General features: G+C 52.0%; 4 protein-coding genes across 4 annotated transcripts; 2 read left to right on the top strand and 2 right to left on the bottom strand.

Moving 5' to 3' along the window:
• Window positions 1–839: 839 nt before the first annotated feature.
• B0T26DRAFT_733444 (uncharacterized protein) lies at window positions 840–1,953 on the top strand. Its single transcript, XM_060443149.1, has 2 exons — window positions 840–1,368; window positions 1,536–1,953. Exons 1-2 carry the CDS (start codon window positions 1,087–1,089, stop codon window positions 1,551–1,553), a joined length of 300 nt encoding a protein of 99 aa, XP_060290820.1. The 5' UTR covers window positions 840–1,086; the 3' UTR covers window positions 1,554–1,953.
• A 5,438-nt stretch (window positions 1,954–7,391) lies between these two features.
• B0T26DRAFT_518662 (uncharacterized protein) lies at window positions 7,392–7,854 on the bottom strand. The gene has a single exon (XM_060435465.1). It carries the CDS (start codon window positions 7,749–7,751, stop codon window positions 7,497–7,499), a length of 255 nt encoding a protein of 84 aa, XP_060290819.1. The 5' UTR covers window positions 7,752–7,854; the 3' UTR covers window positions 7,392–7,496.
• A 567-nt stretch (window positions 7,855–8,421) lies between these two features.
• B0T26DRAFT_807403 (uncharacterized protein) lies at window positions 8,422–9,960 on the top strand. Its single transcript, XM_060447224.1, has 4 exons — window positions 8,422–8,567; window positions 8,648–8,995; window positions 9,116–9,411; window positions 9,498–9,960. The coding sequence occupies exons 2-4, from the start codon at window positions 8,648–8,650 to the stop codon at window positions 9,598–9,600; spliced, it is 747 nt and encodes a 248-aa protein (XP_060290818.1). The 5' UTR covers window positions 8,422–8,567; the 3' UTR covers window positions 9,601–9,960.
• Window positions 9,961–13,468: 3,508 nt separating this feature from the next.
• Window positions 13,469–14,576, bottom strand: B0T26DRAFT_681578 (uncharacterized protein; the record flags this gene model as incomplete). The annotated part of the gene is made up of 3 exons (XM_060440651.1): window positions 13,469–13,770; window positions 13,879–13,896; window positions 13,937–14,576. The coding sequence occupies 3 exons, from the start codon at window positions 14,574–14,576 to the stop codon at window positions 13,469–13,471; spliced, it is 960 nt and encodes a 319-aa protein (XP_060290817.1).
• Window positions 14,577–17,575: the final 2,999 nt, after the last annotated feature.

The raw sequence follows: 17,575 nt of genomic DNA, 5'->3' as shown, positions 1-17,575 counted from the left end.
AGGATCAAGGCATTCGGCAATTAGGAACAAGAAATCCAAGGAAGGGTGGTTTGACGTTTAAGGAGGCTTCTGCAGGTTTCCCGACAAAAACGTGGAATCGTTTTGGATCATCAACCCGGCCGCCGCATGGAGCATGACAATGTGCGGTCGTCCGGGTGTTTGCAATGTATGCCTTGGGAAGGTGAGATCGTACACGAAGCTGATGCACATGTGCCTGAACTGGAGTAGCCACCCCGAAAATGTCCATGTTGCACTGTCAGAGATAATCGGAGCCTTGGCGGTGAAATCTACTACTTTCAATCCTCCTCTCCCGACCATGTTGCCGGCTGTGGGCTGCCTCGGTGCTCAAGAAAGACGGTGTGGTCGCTCTCGGCTTTCTCACTGCTTCCGTGTGTCCCGGTCAGGAGTCGAGGAAGGATAGCCTGGGCGACGTATTACGTGCAGTTTGAGTAGTCTAAAAATCAATCGACCCTAAACGGGCTCGTCTTGGCAAGATATCGGTACACTGGCTCAACTAGAGCGTCAGCCTCCCATGGACTGGTAAAATAGGTTACCTGACGGGTCAGGAAGGGGTCAGCTAAACGGAGCCTCTTTTTTTCTTGTTTTTTGCCTCCGGCGGCGCCTGCGGCGAGCTGTCCTCGCTTCGCTCGAGGGAATGGGTGGCTGGCCGAGGGGTGCTAGTTAAGTTTGGCCAAGTTATAACCACGGCATTTCTTGTATTCGGGAGGAATCTGGTCGTCCGGGGTCTCTTTAATTATAGGGAGGATCGGGCGGTCGGGAGGCTGGCCACCGCGCTTGGATTTAGCGCATCGGGCGGTGGGGGCTGCGGTTCAGGTCGCAGTTCAACATGGGTCATAGAGTTTGACCCATGTTGAGCTTTTCGGTCAGCACATAGCATACGCTGAAAGTCAGCCAACCAACCCAAAGTAGAAAAGACCGGCGAGCAAGGGTAGACATCTGCAACGCACAAAAAAAACTAAGATTCAAAATAATATTGCCGCACAACTATTACTCTGCTTCAGCATATGCCCGAACTTGGACTCAAACCCCAATCCAATAATAACAATTCAGGGGGATTGATTCGCAATGGATGCATCACCAATCCACAGAGGAGCAACAGCCGACTTTGAGAACAGAGCCTTCAGGCGCCACGTAGCTTATACCGAGTATGAGCATGAGCCTACGCCGTCCCCCTCTCCTTCAGACGGTACCCTTAGCGATACCGGCGACGAAGAGTCTGCAGGCCATGAGGATGAGCAGGTGCTCGAGCAAAGTGTCGACGATGCGGTAGAACAATTCTGGAACGATGACGATGATCCGATTGCGGAGACAGCGGGAGAGGTCGTCCGAGGGATGGGTTTTACCAAGGTGAGCTGCTCCAGCATATGCTGAACTGTCAAGGATCGCGAACTACTGGGACATGGAGGGGCTGATTTCCATTGCCCCGCCAACACGTGGAAAATCACGTGTTAAGTGGGTGTGACCCGTGTGCTGATGTAATTGCCCCACTATTCCACCTGCTGGGCCAATCACAGCTCCTGGTTGATCGGTAATTCCTTCAATCGTCAAGTATTCGGCGTACCTGTTCATCTCTGGAAGGCGACAAATTATGCGTGCGATTGGCCGAGGTTGAATTGCGAAATTGAGGAGGAAAGTGGTTTATTTTGGGGGGGCTAGGAAGTTGAAGTACTGCACGGACCACGCACAACGGGTTGACAGCCATTCGACACGGACGAAAACCGGCCAATTCCCGGGCGAGAAATTTGAGCCGCCCGAGACGGCATCCGATAGGTCAGCAGGCAGGCGTTGTCAGCGGTCTAAAGGCCTTAAAGACCTTCTCGCAATAGTGGGATGCCCAGAAGTATACTCCCTCTTTTATGACGTTGTTGACGACCTGGGCAAGCCAGCAGCCGTGCGAAGTAATAATCCACCATGACCTCGTATTCTTCTTGCCCGCCCAGTATTCCGACATGTATAGCGCCCGTGTTGTTGTTATTTTGGGCCAGTCATTCACCTCCACATTCCCAAGCTCTTTGATGTCAAATTTGACCAACTCTTCGTATTGTGTAGAGATTCGTGATGGCTTCCTTCGGGCATCAAAAGCTCGCTTCTGGCCTGTGGAGAGGGCCGCGGCATTAACGGTCGAGACAGGCATATTATCGGTAACTCGGGCGCAAGGAAATCGCTGTAGGAATAGAAGGATTCGGTAGAAAGGTCGGATTCGGCTGTTTATTTACGTCGTGATGGTTGTATTGCAGCTTGGACGGTGCATTGCAGCGACCTGCGGCTTGCCCGTCAGTCAGAGATTTTCCCGGGCCTAGGGAAATACAGGGTTGGCCTTGGTCAGGGAGCGCCCTGGACCCAGGAAAATCCGAAAATCCGCCCTAAAAATGGCCTGGCCAATGGGAAATAATTGACAATTCGCCAATTATTTTGGCCCTACGAATTGTTTGAATTTGACCTCAAAATCGTGTAATTGATTGCTCTAAATGGCTATATTTGATCGATTGAATTGGATAAAATTGAGTTGGTGCCGGCGCTGCTGCAAGGACATGAGGCCGGCGAAGGAGTCAATCGGGGACAGAAACCGGTTCTTGGCCGGTAGCTTGAGCGCCGGGGGCGGGGGCAGCTCGAAGGCTTTGCAATACCTGTCCATGTGCCGTCGTCCGTCTCCGTGGGCAGCATTTTGACCAGATCCCGACCATCAATCTCCACTGCTTCAGCCACCCTCAGTCGCTGTGATCAAATTCCAGCACGATAGAGCACGGCGCATTTCGCATGAACTGGAGAAGGCATACAGTAGGAGGTGGATGGTAGAGAGGAAGATTCTGGGGAGAAATCAGGATGTATGGTGAGGTTATTATATACGAATTACGGGGGGGTCAGTGGGAGGTGGGTGGTGGAGAGGGAGATTATGGGGCAGAAATCTCCAGATGACATGGTGCAGTGGGCTGGGATGAGGAGATGGATACGTACGATATTATTGTTATTGTTGTGATGATGTTGGGGTGGTATGAGAAAAAAAGAAGAAAAGGAGAAAAAGGTTGAGCCGGCAGCAGAAGATCAATTTAAAGAGAATCTGTTGGCCCATTCGTTCTTTCCAATCCCGATCCCGATAGGGGTAGTGACTCCTTGGTAACTGGTTTCCTTCCCGTAGGTTTGAAGGTCAAGCTCCTAAGTCAAGGGAAGAACTACCTACTTGTTGAGGGAGTGCGACTACCTGACCAGGGTAAATAAACCATGGCAAGACCAACGAATATAACGCTAGCCTGGCTGCTGTAGGAAAGCCTCACCTGGACGTTCTAAGGCGTTTCCGTCACTCTTATTCTCCCGACGCCGTCATCATCGCCTTTACTGGGTAATGATAACCCTATTAGCGGTCCACCATTATCACAGTGTACTCATGGACGGGCCATGCTGAAAGCAGTATGGTCTTTCTGACGGAATTCCCTTTCTGACTCAAGGCCCAAAGTCGCCCCTTGTGCACTCCACCGGCTGTAAAAACCTTGATACGATTCGCACGCCCCAAAAGCTTCTTCTTGCCCTTCCAGTATGGGCGGCTAGGTTCTTTAAAGTTAAAGAAAAAGAAATCGTCGAACTTAGGATGATTCTACGGACCTGACAAAGTCAAATCCAAACCGAATTGAAATATATAAACCTCTGACATATTCCGCTTCATCCTATCACGCAAGTTGTACCCTTCATACCTATCACCCAAGTTGTACCCTTGCATTTGCACCTGTCACCCAAGTTATTACCCTTTATCGCATTTATTGACGATGGCTGTCACGGCCGGCTTGGAATGAGGGCGGAACTCCTCTATTGGGCGCTATAGACGAAGATTTTAAACTAAATGGAAAAGGGAAAAGAAGCTCAAAAGCCTCCCCTCGCGAGATTCTTCCAGGGCGTCTCAAGGTGGGGCTCTGGCCGAGCTTCCATTAGTCAGTTAAGTTGACCATGCCTATTTTGGCCCAGCCCACTTTTGGCCCGTGCTGAGCCGCCCACTGACATGAATGACACCCTACATTGAAGCATGTAAAATATCGCCAAATCAACCAATTACTATACAACTTTTGACTTCCTCTTCTTCTTCCGAGCTTTCTGATTCGTCAGAGCTGTCAATATCGCGCCCCACTGCTCTCTGCGCGCGCCGAATGTCTTTTATTGAGGCAAACTTGGAATTTGGGCTCAATTCCACCTTCTTCCTCTTGGTTCCCTTTTTGTTCTCAAGCTCAGCTTTCAGAGCCTCATTTTCGTGTCTGAGCTTAGCCATCTCAAAGTCCCTGAGGGTGAATGCCTTCCTGACCTTCCTGAATAGCTGGTGACGTGCCCTGCGGGCCGGGGAGCTGATGTTTACTTTGGCCAAAGCAACCGTAAGGTCCGTAACCTTATTAGGAGTCTTCCAAGTGCCGTAATCGTCAAGCAACTGTTGTTGTTGATGAGCCGTATCCCTCTCTTCATCGAGAGCAGCTAAAGCCGTACTTTTACCGGCTTTGTTGCTATTTTCTAGCACTTGAGGGCTCGTGAGTGGCTTGAGCTTGTTTACCGGCCACAAGCCGGTAGCATACCACCCTGCCTTGCAGTTTTCTTCCTTGAATGCTTCTTCCCGGGCAGCCCGGTAACAGGTCAACATAGTGCGCCGGCCGGAGAACGTTGAATCGGAGCACAGGGGTAGAGAGTTAAACCTCTTCCGGTATGCCCGCTTCAGGACCGAGAAAACCGTCAAATCAAGCGGCTGAAGGACGTGTGATGAGTGTGCCGGTAAGTAAAGAAGCTGAATGTTATTTTGGAAGCAGGTCCACATATAATCATCAGTTGTATGACTACCGTGGCCGTCAACAATGAGGAGCCGGCGATCGTTGTTGGCCGTACGGGTGTTAGGAAGACTTCCTGAAGCCATTTTAACGCACTCTCATCGTCAATCCAGCCTTTTCTTGCGTGTGGAACTTCCAACCTTTGAAGGGACCCATTTTATTTGGGTAGTGTTGTTGTTGTAAGGTTTTCCCCTTCATGATCACCAAAGGAGGTATTGACCTGCCCGTTGCAGAGATGCATTCCACGAACGTGGACCAATTCCGTGATCCTGACTGCTTTTTCTTCAGCTTCTTGTTGTTGGCCCTTTCCTCAGATCCAAGAACCATGCCGTTGTCACCCTGGCCTTCAAGAAGGCCAGTCTCATCTTTATTCCAACGGTTCTCCGGCTTGATCAGCTTGATAGCCGGGAGGGCCAGGTAGTTGAACCAAGCCGTGATTACCGGGGCCGTGGCGCCGTTGAGCCGGGCCGCATCCATGCTTTGTGCCCGCTGGGTCCGAATTGACAGGTTCCGGGCCATGAAGCCGCGCAACCACTTCGGTCCTACGTATTCCGGCTTGCCTCCGTCCACGGCCAGCCGGCGGGCAAATTCCCTGACCGTTGCATGCGTTGGAGGTAGGCCGAGAGCGCCCTGAAGGATGATCCATTCGGCGAGCCGGGCTTCCGTTGTATGCGGAAGAACCTGCATGTGTTCGAATGCAATATGGCGGGATTTGTGGCCGGCCATACGGTTGCGAAGGGTAGTCCTTGGAACGCCACATTCTTCGGCCGCGCGCCGCAACGGAATGCCTTCTCGGACTTTTTGCATAGCCTGCAGCATTTCCAATTCGTTATATTGAGGCATTGCTGGAAAGATTATTGAAAGGGCTCTCGAATGTAGTAGAATTGAAGGAATTTGGTGTTGTTTTGAGGAAGTTGCCGTGTGTTGAAGAAAAAGGATCGATCACATGTGGTGTAAGTGCATGGTGGCTTGCGCATGGGCCAAAAGTGGGCTGGGCCAAAATAGGCATGGTCAACTTAGGTAGATCCCTCTGGCTAGTCGGGTGGATCCACCCGGCTGGCGTCTGATTAGTCAGAGCATCTGGGAGGCCTGGAGGACCAGGCCCTCACAATGGCTACCAACGCACAACTTGAAGACGAAGCTACTAGTAACGGTTCGCAACCCCAGAGCTACACGCATGAATACGGCATTAAGATGCAACTACTTCCTGATCCCATAACCTTTGGTGCACCGGGCGGCTGGCAAGTCACTTGCGGTTTTCTTTGCCACGACCTGTTGCAGGTGATGCGTCAAGGGCTGTTTTGGTCGACATCCAATATTGTGCCCGAAGGCTGTTTCTACAATACGACGTCGGATGACATCCACAAACCTTACACTATGAAACGTGTATGGGAGCTCCGTGAGCTGCCAGACAAGCCCGAACACCAGTCCCGCTAGATGGGACACATCGTCCTATACGCCTCCAAAAGCGAGCAGCTACGGACTGTCCGGTTGGATACGTTGAGTCGAGGAAACGTCTCTCGTTGTTACGCAGAGAGGAAAGATAAGGCTCACGTGTTCAACTACTCGCCATTGCCCGGTCTGGCCAACGTCAACTGCTGGCAGGACGACCTTCATCCCCTGGACGATTCATGGCGGTTTTGGCCGTGGATTCACCTACGGGGGGCCAACACGAGGAGTCGACCGAAGGTAGAGGCTATGCAATGAAGCCTGAATCAACGTTAGTCAACCCCACTACTGTCAACCAACGCTGTCTTTCCGGCCCTTTGATCATTAGAACCTTGCAGCATAAATGAAAAAAAAGCAATGCTGACCGTTTTCATGCAGGGAGTGTGGTTTGGAGTGATGGGGGGGTGGAGAAATGCACTTACTCGACACAAATTCAGAAAGATTCAGAACCCAAGTAGTCGGCTCGATTTTCCGGTATAATTGCGCCCTTGTAATATACATGGGGAGCGTCGTTGAGAGGCTGTCTCTTCTACTTTACCGTGAGGGTGCCGAAAGTTTCTCGCACAGGGATTGGCCAGTTTACGTCCGTATCAAAATAGAAGACAGGGACTGGGGGTCCTGGGGGGCTTGCACCCCAGAAATCCAATAATTAGACCATGAATATCGAAATATAGAATTATCACGAGAATTTGTTTTAGTGGTAGGATAGCTGTCAATCCGTTGTGGGTGGTCCGTGCGGTACCTTCAACTTTCTAGCCAGCTCCCCCGCCAAAATGAGCCAGTTTCTTCGTAATACAACTTCAATCGCACGCCCGATTTATCGCTTTCCAGCTATGAACAGACACACCGAATACTTTACGATTCTTACCCTATTGATCTCTACTAATATATCACCAGGAACGCGTGTTTTTCGAGGCGCCGCGATGGCTGCGGTCGGGGTCCCTCAACCGCAGCCCCCACCGCCCGATGCGCCAAATGCAGGCGCCAAATCTAGGCGGCTATTGGAGATGGATTTCTTATAGTTGCTCAGGCCCCCGATCATGGTGAGGTCCCCGCAGTGGAGCACGACGTCGACCTTGCCGGGAGCTACGCTGGGTCGGGGAAGGCATCGTCGTGCGTATCTAAAAGAATGAGGAAGGTAGTCGCCATGGTGTTGGGTAGTACTATTTTTCAAATGCGGGCCTGCCGACTTGGACTTGGTGAGAAACAGATCGGGCTACCATCTTATTCAAGCTAGGGTTCATCGTCTCTAAGAAGCCTGACGGTGATGATGACGTTGACTAGTAGGAGTTCGCTGATCCCGACGGGGGTGAGCCTGTTTGGTGCCATCGGCGGCGCAGCGACGGCTGCAGCAGCAATGACGCCAAGCGATGAAAAAGATGTGCCGCCGCCACGGCCACCACTGGAATGCCACTGGCGCAACGACACGATTGAGCCTAAAAGAATACTGGCAAGGGCACCCGCGGAAAAAAAGTGCCCAAAAAACATACAACACTAGGGATTCGCTGGTGGTCACCCACCCAACTACTAGTCTAGCGATTAGTGGCTTATCTATGGGAGAGCAGACGGGATCCCGAGTTCTCCACTATCTATGGCCGTATGTATAATGAAGAAGCGGAAATTTCATTTATAAGTATTACAAACCACTCGACTGTTTGGGTCGTCTGTCTGTAAGGAGCACAGGCTCCACAGAATGCTGGGGTTGGTAATTATGAAGATAGAACAAGGGGCAAGCTCCTATCGCATGGGTAATACAGTCAAATTGGAATGCCACTCAAAGTGTATGAGTGCAGTGAATGTGTATTGCTTGCTTGCAGAACCAAGCAAGAACTATCTAAGACCGTGGGTACGGTCATCGTATATATCTATCTGTAGAACCAATAAAAATGGCCGCAGGGTCCCGGCCCCCGTGCCCGGGACGCGGGACTTGAAAGAAAGGTCCCGTGTCCTGCGAACGGGAAACGGGACACCTCTTATTGGCTGTCAACCAGGCCCGGTCCCATGTCCCGCGCCAGAGGCGTGGGACACTCCTGATTGGCCGAGATTGACTCAGCAGGACCCACGGAGGTGCATCCCTTCAGGGATCCGTAACATGGGAGGTAGGAGATGACAGGAGACAAGGAGTATCGTGCACAGATTGCGAAAGACAGGCTTTCAACACACAACCAATGTATGCTTAACCAGATGCATTGATAGCTGCAGAACCGTTCTCCCAGAGAGCGTGCTGCCAGCTCCTATATCCCTTCGACCGCGAACGTGCAACAGTGACATCTTGGGCCCCACACCACCCCTGTCGCTAGCGCGGTACGTCAAATTTACCGAGAAAAAAAGGAGAAGCCTCCTACATACATTTTTGGCTACAGCAGCCGTCTAACGGCTTCAAGATGGATCTAATTGACCCAATTGAAGATTGTATTACAGTTGCCGTCGAACAGGAAGATTTGGCTGCCGCCTGTACGGGCAGCTGCGAGCGCGAGCCCTGCGATGCAGCTTCTTGGCTGCCCAACGAGCCCCCGACCGAGGAATCTGGCGACGATTCCGGCCACCCTTTTGCACCTTTCGACGTGCCCGATCGCGAGCCTACTATTTCGAGCCTCCCCGAGCGAGCTGTTGGTTTATTTCAGCTATTCGTCCCTAGGCACGTCGTCGAAACCTGGGTCAAGTGGACGAACGAATCGCCAATCCCCGGCCCTCAGGGCCCGGCGCAAAGTCGGTCGAGAAAGCTGGCCTGGGTACCTACGTCTTGCGAAGAGGTCTACTTGTTCCTTGGGGTCTTGATTTATATGGGAATTCATAAGGAAAGGACCATCGAGAGCTATTGGGAAAGCTCTCTAAGTGACCGGAATGCCCAGCATCGGTTTCCTCGTTTCCTTGCCCGCGATCGTTTCGAGATCCTACATCGACGGCTACGTATCTTCGACCCAGCATTGTTCGACTGCCCACCACAACCAGAACAACAGCAGCAGCAGCAGCAGCAGCAGCAGCAGCAGGGCCGGCGGCGGAAACGAACTTCCAAAGATCCCGCCAACGAACCTAATATCCCAAAGGTTTACCGTCAGGTTGACGAGTGGTCCAGATTGATCCAGCATGTCTCGACGCAGCTATACGTCCCGGGTTCGCGATTAACAGTTGACGAATGCATGGTCCGGTATACTGGCCGCTCTATTGAAACAACCACGCTCCCGACGAAGCCAATCCCTATTGGCTACAAAGTTTGGGTGCTTGCGCAATCAGGCTATTTCCTCCGGTGGATTTGGCACGTCCATCACAAAGGCCCGGCCGGCACGGCGCCCTCGGCGCGGAAACGGCGTTGTATAAGGCACGGCAGGCACGGTAGGGAGCAGCAGGGCCGTTATCCCCGTCACACAGGTTGTTCCTTTAGAAGATAAAGGCCTCAATCCGACCCAAGCCGTGGTTATTACCTTATTGAATCTGCTACAAAAAGCTAGATATCACGTATTCCCAGATAACCTCTTTCCAACTCCAAACTTGCTACGAGTCCTTCGTAGTTAAGGATTTGGTGCTACGGGCACCTGCCGTACAAATAGCGGTATTCACGCAGTCCTCGTAGCACTTAAGGCGTCCGAAATGAAAGATCTTCCGTGGGGGGAACTCAGAATCATCCCTACAGCCGATGGACAGGTATCTCTTCTTTCTAGCTTCTCTCTAGCTTCTCTCTAGCTTCTTTCCGGCTTCTCTCCGGCTTCTTTATAATTTGCCTAATAAGTTCCCCGTGTTTTAGGTTAACCAGTTTGCGTGGAAAGATAATGCTGCCGTTCTTGCGCTCTCGACCGTACACGACGGCACCAGTTACGTCATCGCAACCGACGCCGCCCGAATGCTTCATCTACTGCTGGACGGGCTGCCCGCAAGGTATTCGGGGCCGACGCCCGGAAAGAATTGCCGATCCCGAGTTTCATCGACGAGTATAATCATTATATGAACGGCGTTGACGTTGGGGATCAGATGAGGGCGTATTACGCCTCGGGGCGGCCGATTCGGCGGGGCGGATGGCAGGCCCTCGCGTGGGATTACCTACTAAACGTCGTTACGGTGAATACCTTCATTTTACAAGACCAAGGGGAGCCCAACTGGGATCGTGCCACCAATTATCTAGAATGGCGGCAGCTGCTTTCTGAACAGCTAATTGGGACCTTTGGGCTACAAGTCAAGACGCGGAAGCAGGCTCGGGCTGGCACACCGTTGGACAACCGGAATGAAACTATTCCCGTTGAGCAGCATGAATTCGTACATCGCGGCAAGCTCTCACGCTGCGTCATTTGCTCGAAAGGGGCCCGTCACAAGAGCCAGGCTCTTGGGGAAGTATCGGGAAATGCGCAGCGCAAAATGACGAGGAAGGGCTGCCGCCAGTGTGATGTAGCATTATGTACAGGGGGGTTATGCTGGTACTTATTTCACAGCTAAATTTACTAGTAAACTCATGTACCTTTCCAAAAAGTCGTCTGATTGGCCGAAAACCCCTGTCGATTTGTCACTGTTGCACGTTCGCGGTCGAAGGGATACGGTTAAGGTGATCTCCTCTCGCCTACAAGCCAAAGCAGCCAATCGCGGCCAACCTCGCCAATCATCAGGGCAGCACCTACTGGTGTGGCCAGTAACCAGATCGGTGGCCAGACCCTCCACTCCCTCTTCCGGCTTCCAGTTGACGGTAATTACCGCCCGCTCTCAGAGACCCCAACAGTTCTTAGCTCCTTACAGCGACGATTTAACTCAATCTACTACCTTATTATTGACGAGAAGAGTATGCTGGGACTGAAACCTCTAGCCTGGATTGATCAGCGGCAGGCTGGCGATCCATTCCACGTCCACGTCCACGGTCCACGCGTCCACGCCGTGGAAATGGATGGTCCGTGCATCCATTTCCATCCATTCCACGGACCTGCCCGTTACATAATCCATCCATCCACGCGAGGGCTCCGTGGAGTGGATGCGTGGAAATGGAAGCAGGGGTGTGAAAGGGTAGGGGTGGTCCTGGTCTGGCCCCTCAATACCCCTGCAATTCAGGTGGAAACAAGCTTGGTCATGGTTGGCCGAGATCTCAGGTACCTATAATACGGTCATTTCCATATACAAATAAAGGTATCTTTAAACAGAATAGAACAGCCATGGGTCTTGGACATTTCGCGTCAAAGGTGTCGCGTCGAACGCGTCCAGACGAGTCCATTCTCGATGAGTACCGCGTAGAATGGCTAAGACACCGGTTATCAGCTCTATGGCTCTCAAGTCGCCAGATCAGGAGAGTCGGAAGGACTCGTGGGACCTCTTCCCTTGGAAAGATTTTCCCGGATACACGCAATCTCAACGCTGCGCGTCCACATCATCATGGATATGGCAATTCGGCTACGATATTGAGAAGAGCGACGATGATACAAAACGGCGATGGGTTTGCAAGGTCTGTGTTGACAGTCGCAAGCCCAACCCTCATTCGACAGCCTCAAGCGGTACGCAGAACGCGGAGATCCATCTCTGGAATGACCACAAGGTCTACGACCCTTCCGGAAAGCGGAGACCGCCCAGCAAAGCAAAGGAGAAGACACCATCGAGGAATATAGCCGAGATGATAAGCTGGATACTCATGACGTGCGAGAGCAGCAGATCGCAAACCAGATCATTGGCCGCTTTGATCGGCTAGTGTTCCAGCGTTTGGTTGTCTCATGGATCATCAACAGCAACTCTTCTTTCCGACAAACTGAAGATCCATACCTCCGTGCCGCTTTCGAGTATCTCAATCCACTCGTAAAGACAACCGAAGCGCATATTACGCACGATACAGTCCGCAGGCGGATTCTTCAGGTGTACGGGGAAAACAAGGCGGAGATCAAGCGAGTATTAGCGGCAGCCCCGGGGTCAATTCATATTGCATTCGATGGCTGGAGGTCCAATAATCGCCACGCTTTGTATGGAATCTGTTGCTATTTTCTCAACACCCTTGGCCAGCCGGGAAAACTCGTGCTCGGCCTTCCTGAGCTGGTCGACCGCCATTCTGGCGACAATATCGCCGCCCATGTTGTCGAGGTCCTTCGAAGCTACGACATCCGCGCATACACATATAATACGGTGTACTTTGTCCTAGAAAGGAGACCATAGATCCCGTGCTAGAGCTCTATCAATGCCGACTTCCGTCTTAGAGCCTTGTCCTCTCACATCCACCTTTCAATCCGAGGTGCATACTTTATAAATAACATTTTCCCTTACGCATTACACATACGGCCATAGATAGTGGAGAACTCGGGATCCCGTCCGCTCTCCCATAGATAAGCCACTAATCGCCAGATTAGTAGTTGGGTCGGTGACGACCAGCGAATCCCTGGTGTTGTATGTTTTTTTTACTTTTTATATTTTCAGCACAATTCGTAATCGCCGAAAATGCACGGCAGGATCCGGGTTACCGAGGTCCGGAGATGTTCCTCGTCCAGCCATAATAAGCCTAAGAGGCCGAGCGTCTGGTCGAAGTCCAGGAGCTTAACCTGCTCAGCTCACTAGAGTAAAAGAAACTTTTCCATGTCGAGTTTGGTGAGCGGTATGGAATATTTGAGGCCAAAGTCGCGCACTGCCGTGAAAAGGTCAAAGAGGTCAAGAGCATCCTTGAAAGCGCCAATCAAGCCAACCGCGCCAATGGCAAGTCCCGCAAGCTCCATTCTGCGAACGAAATATAATGGTGTGATAGAGCTTTAAAGGTCGCTATTATCGCACAAAACTGGAACGGCAATAATTGGGCAGATGGGATGAAATCGTGTGGAATTGGCTAGGAGAAAGGTTCTACGCGACATGCCCGGACATCAGGCCCTATCGGGCTAAAGTCGATGTCAGAAACTTGTTCAAGTCACGAAATGCTACATGACTGTAGCGCTAATCGGGAGCCTGATTCGGCCAGGGTATAACTGAGAAGGATCTTCTAGACTAACATCGCCTAGAGACTGGTATATCAAGACACGGAATTGGGTTGTCGATGACAGGAAACTCCAAGGCCGCTTTTGGTTCAGCGATGTGGCAAGCTTTGCAGGCCGTGAAAAGGCCACCCCATCAGATTGTACCTTTTTCTCTTTTCTTCGTATGGGGTTTCCTCGGGAAAGGGGTCCGGAGGCCGAAATTTTCTAGTTACAATAAAGCGCCAAGTTACACAGATCGGTGATGCACACACATCAGACATCGGTTCGGCATTCACGCTGATCAACAGTACTACTCTATTCTTCCTTATCCATCTCAATAACCCAATAACCCGGCTCCACGACAGCGGCATACTCGGGAGGTGCCTCTCTCCGACTCTCAAGGACCGAAGCAATGCACTGTTGGATTTCGGCGACATCGATTTTGTACGTGTGTTCGCCCGCATGAGCCGCATCAAAACAATAGCGTATATGGCCCAGCGGGTACAGGCGCTCGGGCGGTGCCGACGTCTGATGCGGCCTCCAGTACATGCACCTCGCAAACCCCTTACCCAAGGATTTCCACACGGTGAACACCAAGAGCCGTCCCTCGGGCCGACCTAGACCGGAATCAGGCATTATGTTGACTGCGTAGTCGGTATAGCAACGTGGACAGGATCTCCTAGGTTCATTAGCATGTCGCTGGGAGACGGGCAGGGAGTACGTACGGGGAGCCGAATACGATGCTGTCGCGACAGATACAGCCGGTTTTGTGGAACAGCGCACACCGAAGCCGCGGGTGCATATTAGCTGTTTCCCCCGCCATCAAGGGGGCAACCTCATTATTGAGAGCGGCGATGGGGAACGAGAAGGCGGTGATTCGGCGAGTCTCGTCCTCGCTGAAGCGCTGGTGGAGACCGAAGTTTGCCAGGTTCGGGACGAGGAAGGAATATTCCTCCCCCCACTGGAGGTGTCCGCAGATGGGGTCGGCGTGCGTAACGAGACGGCCAATTTCGTAAAGCGTTTGCAGCGAGACTGTGCGGTCAGGGCCGATCCAGGGCGCAAACGCATCTTGTTGCCGCATAACGAGTGTCGAGTAAAAGTGGTCGATTCTAAACCGTGTGAACGAGAACCCTCGCCCCGTTGATTGGCCAAACGGCCTTGCCAGGTCGCCCGCTAGCTTCGTCGAGAGAGATGCGTCGACTTCATGCTTGCCGTTATCATTCTGGTGTTTTTTATAGGCTTCGGCAACCAAATCCAGCTTAGGTAGTCGACAACCCCAAGTCTTAGTAGCGCGCGGGAGGGGACCTGGCTCTAGCCAAGGTCCATGTGATGCTGTGACGGGTTTCTTCCTTTCCTCGCAGCCTGACCATGCTGATGCCAGGGTGGCCTGTATCTTTTTCAGGGCGGCTAGGGCGGCGGGCATGGCGATAGATTATGTGTGATGTACGAGAAAGGAATGTTTGAGGAACTCGGCGAGGGGAGTGACAACGCATTTTATCTCTCAAGGGCGGTTTACACGTATAGAGTTTCGGCCGTATAGAGTCTCGGCCGAGATACGGTATCGAAGTCAAGCCGAAGGGTCATGTCTCTATAAAGTTTGCGACCGTTAGTTTCATATAGCCGAGGTACTAGCCAAGGATATATACTATCAACCTCGTTCAATGAGATTCTGCATACTTTGCGCGCTGTAGGCTGCCCTCGACCGATACCGTGGGAAGCTCAAGATGATTGAATCAGAGGGGACCTTGAACCACCACACGCCTACTCCGATCAGCCATCCTCGAATAAGGACGTGACATTATCGACGAAAATTCTCGACTACCGCCTGCCCGCTCGTTTTGGCAACGATAATAGGTTGGTCAAGAGCGACTCGGATGTCGTAATATCGTAAATAAGATAAGACATCGTGAATCACCCGCCTCCTCCGTCTAGCTATACGTATCAAATTCGATTGAGAAGGATGATGCCGCTCCTGCCCATAGATGATTGTAACCCGTGCCCAAATTTGCGTCTCTACTTTACTTCATCGTCTCGTGTCTGAGTCAATGAATTACCGGACAGCTCTACGCGGAGGCATAGAGTACGACTTTTGCTGTCCTCCTCCTGGCCGCAAATCCAGGAGGGTTTCCTTTTTATAGTGGGGTAGGTCCACTCAAGGGCATGGGGCTCCTTACTCGGAGCGTTTGGCGTGGGCAGCGGAGGCTCTGGTTGGCTTGGCGAACCCAGGGTCGGCAGCGGCAGCGGCAGCGGGAGGGTTGGCGGCGGCGGGAGGGATGATGGGGCCGGGGGGAGGGGCGGGAGCTGGTGCGGCGGCGGTGGTGAGGAGGGCGGCGACCCGCTCGTTGGAGGTGGCGAGCTGGGCGGTGGCGGCGGTAAGGGCGGTGGTGAACTCGGCGATGGCAGCCTCGAGTCAGCCAGCAGCGGCGTTGGTGGCGTCGGTGGCGGCAGCCTGCCTAGACATCATGGCGTCTAAGCGCAAACAGCTGTCAGTTACGTCTCTTGTAAAGACTGTAAGCGGAAGATGCGGTTTTTAGGCGAACCCGCCCCGAGTATGTAAAAGCTATCGTTGCTCTATCCTGAGGGAGCTGAGGTGGGTGCTATATGGGTAGAAATGACTGAAAACATACCGTTCTCCTGTCTGAGGGCGGCGAAGGCTTGGAGTTGGGCGGCGAGGGAGGTGTTGGACTCAGTGAGTCCAGGGAGGGCTGCGGTGAGGCCAGCAATACAGTCGGCGAGGACGGGGTTGCCATTTTCTCCTAGGGGTCCTTGGGGTCCTTCGGGTCCCGGGGGGCCCTGCGGTCCCTCTGAGCCTTTAGGAGGCCATATATACCCAACAATCGTCCATATTAAGGCCAGGAGGGCAATAGCGGAGGTAATTGCCGTAGCAACAAAAGAGCCGAAGCTTGAGTGATCCGGGGAGAGCGGCGAGGTTTCGGTGGAGGTGGGGGTGCAAGTTGACGACATATTTACAGCTTGAAACGACAACAAAAATGACGGGCAGCTGACTTCATTCGTTCGGCGAAGAAGCAAGCAAAAGAAGAGAGGAGAGAGAGAGGACAAGAGCAAGACGAGACATGTCTGCCCAACGTCCTTCCTCGCTCCTTCATCGCTCCTTCAAATTCTACTGACAGACCACCCCCAGGCCGGAAGAGAGATAAGTGCTTACCTTGCACTTAACTCTAGCGCCTGCCGGGTTACCACCTTCCACATGGACAACACTCTCCTACCAGCTTCAAGTCCCTGAAATATCGGTACCGTCACATATCCGAAAGCAAACTCGGTAGCTATAAGAACCCGTACGCTTTTCCAAGAAAATTAGATACTACATTTGGGAGCTCTGCCTTCACGAGGGCCGCTTGTTTAAGATCCACTTCCGGACATAATGATATACTCAATTTGATAATATAGTCCATTTAATGGCATTATTCACTTAATGGTATTTACCGACATTCTCCATCTTTGATAATATGCTAGAACGACTCCATAAGTTATCACTAGAACCAGAATATTCCAGCAGAAGGTTGGCTCTGGACTTTTTACCCCATAGGCTCTGTAACCCCTATTTTCTGGAGGAATCGTTGGAGTGGAAAACTCAGGGCTTTGGTCAAGCCGTCGGCAGTTATACTGTGGGAAGGTGTGTAATCGACTTTTATTGCTCCACGGCCAACCTTCTGTCGAAGCTAATGGTTGTGAATATCCGCATGCCGTAGTGTGGTCTGTAAGGTGGCTATCTCCGCAGTCACCAGTCGAATGGTTTGCTTGTTGTCACATAGAATAGTGGTATATGTAGTGTTGATCTAGTCGAATAGATAGTCCCGCAAGCAATTGGTTTATAAATAAGCCTTCTTTCGTGGCTTGCACTAGGGCCAGGAGCTCGGCTTCGGTAGTTGAGGTAGTAACTATGTCTTGCTTATTAGCCCTCTAGCCAACCAGGCCGTCTGATGCGGGAATAGCCTCAATCGCGCATGTCAACAATTAACATGCCCCGCACGTGCACACCTGTAGATTGCATAAGCATCTCCAGACTGGTTGAAGGCGGCAAGGCAGGCGGTGTGCAGTGGAATGCCGTATTTTAATTCGGTGCACTTCCAGAGCGCCATTTTTGACTCCTGTATACACTCATTTTCGGCCGCTTTGAGTCCTAGAGATAAGAATCCTAACCGCCAGACTAGTAGTTGACTCCAGCATTCCATATTCGCCAGAAGATCAGAAAAGGGGCGGATTCTAGATGACTCAAGAGCCCGGGCATCTTCCCAGTGATTGTAGCCTCCTTCCGCTATCAAGGTGTGATCAAATGGTTCCAGCGGCTGATTGAGCTGTATGCTCCAGTCTAGGAGCTTCGAGGCTGCAATCTCTGCGAGCTTAATGTTTGAGCAGGTATTGCAGAGCGCCACGGTCGATTGTTCGGGTGCTAGGTAGGAA

The sequence above is a fragment of the Lasiosphaeria miniovina genome, assembly GCF_030549165.1.
Source record: "Lasiosphaeria miniovina strain SMH2392-1A chromosome Unknown B0T26scaffold_8, whole genome shotgun sequence".
In the NCBI taxonomy this organism is placed as follows: domain Eukaryota; kingdom Fungi; phylum Ascomycota; class Sordariomycetes; order Sordariales; family Lasiosphaeriaceae; genus Lasiosphaeria; species Lasiosphaeria miniovina.
This window is presented reverse-complemented; position numbering and strand designations above follow the sequence as displayed.

Bases quoted from the DNA above. Each gene is read 5' to 3' on its own strand.
- B0T26DRAFT_733444 (XM_060443149.1), top strand. From the start codon at position 1,087: ATGGATGCATCACCAATCCACAGAGGAGCAACAGCCGACTTTGAGAAC.
- B0T26DRAFT_518662 (XM_060435465.1), bottom strand. From the start codon at position 7,751: ATGTTTTTTGGGCACTTTTTTTCCGCGGGTGCCCTTGCCAGTATTCTT.
- B0T26DRAFT_807403 (XM_060447224.1), top strand. From the start codon at position 8,648: ATGGATCTAATTGACCCAATTGAAGATTGTATTACAGTTGCCGTCGAA. The intron at 8,996-9,115 runs GTACCTACGTCT...CGGAATGCCCAG, and splicing joins GGTCGAGAAAGCTGGCCTGG to CATCGGTTTCCTCGTTTCCT. The intron at 9,412-9,497 runs GTATACTGGCCG...TTGCGCAATCAG, and splicing joins GTTGACGAATGCATGGTCCG to GCTATTTCCTCCGGTGGATT.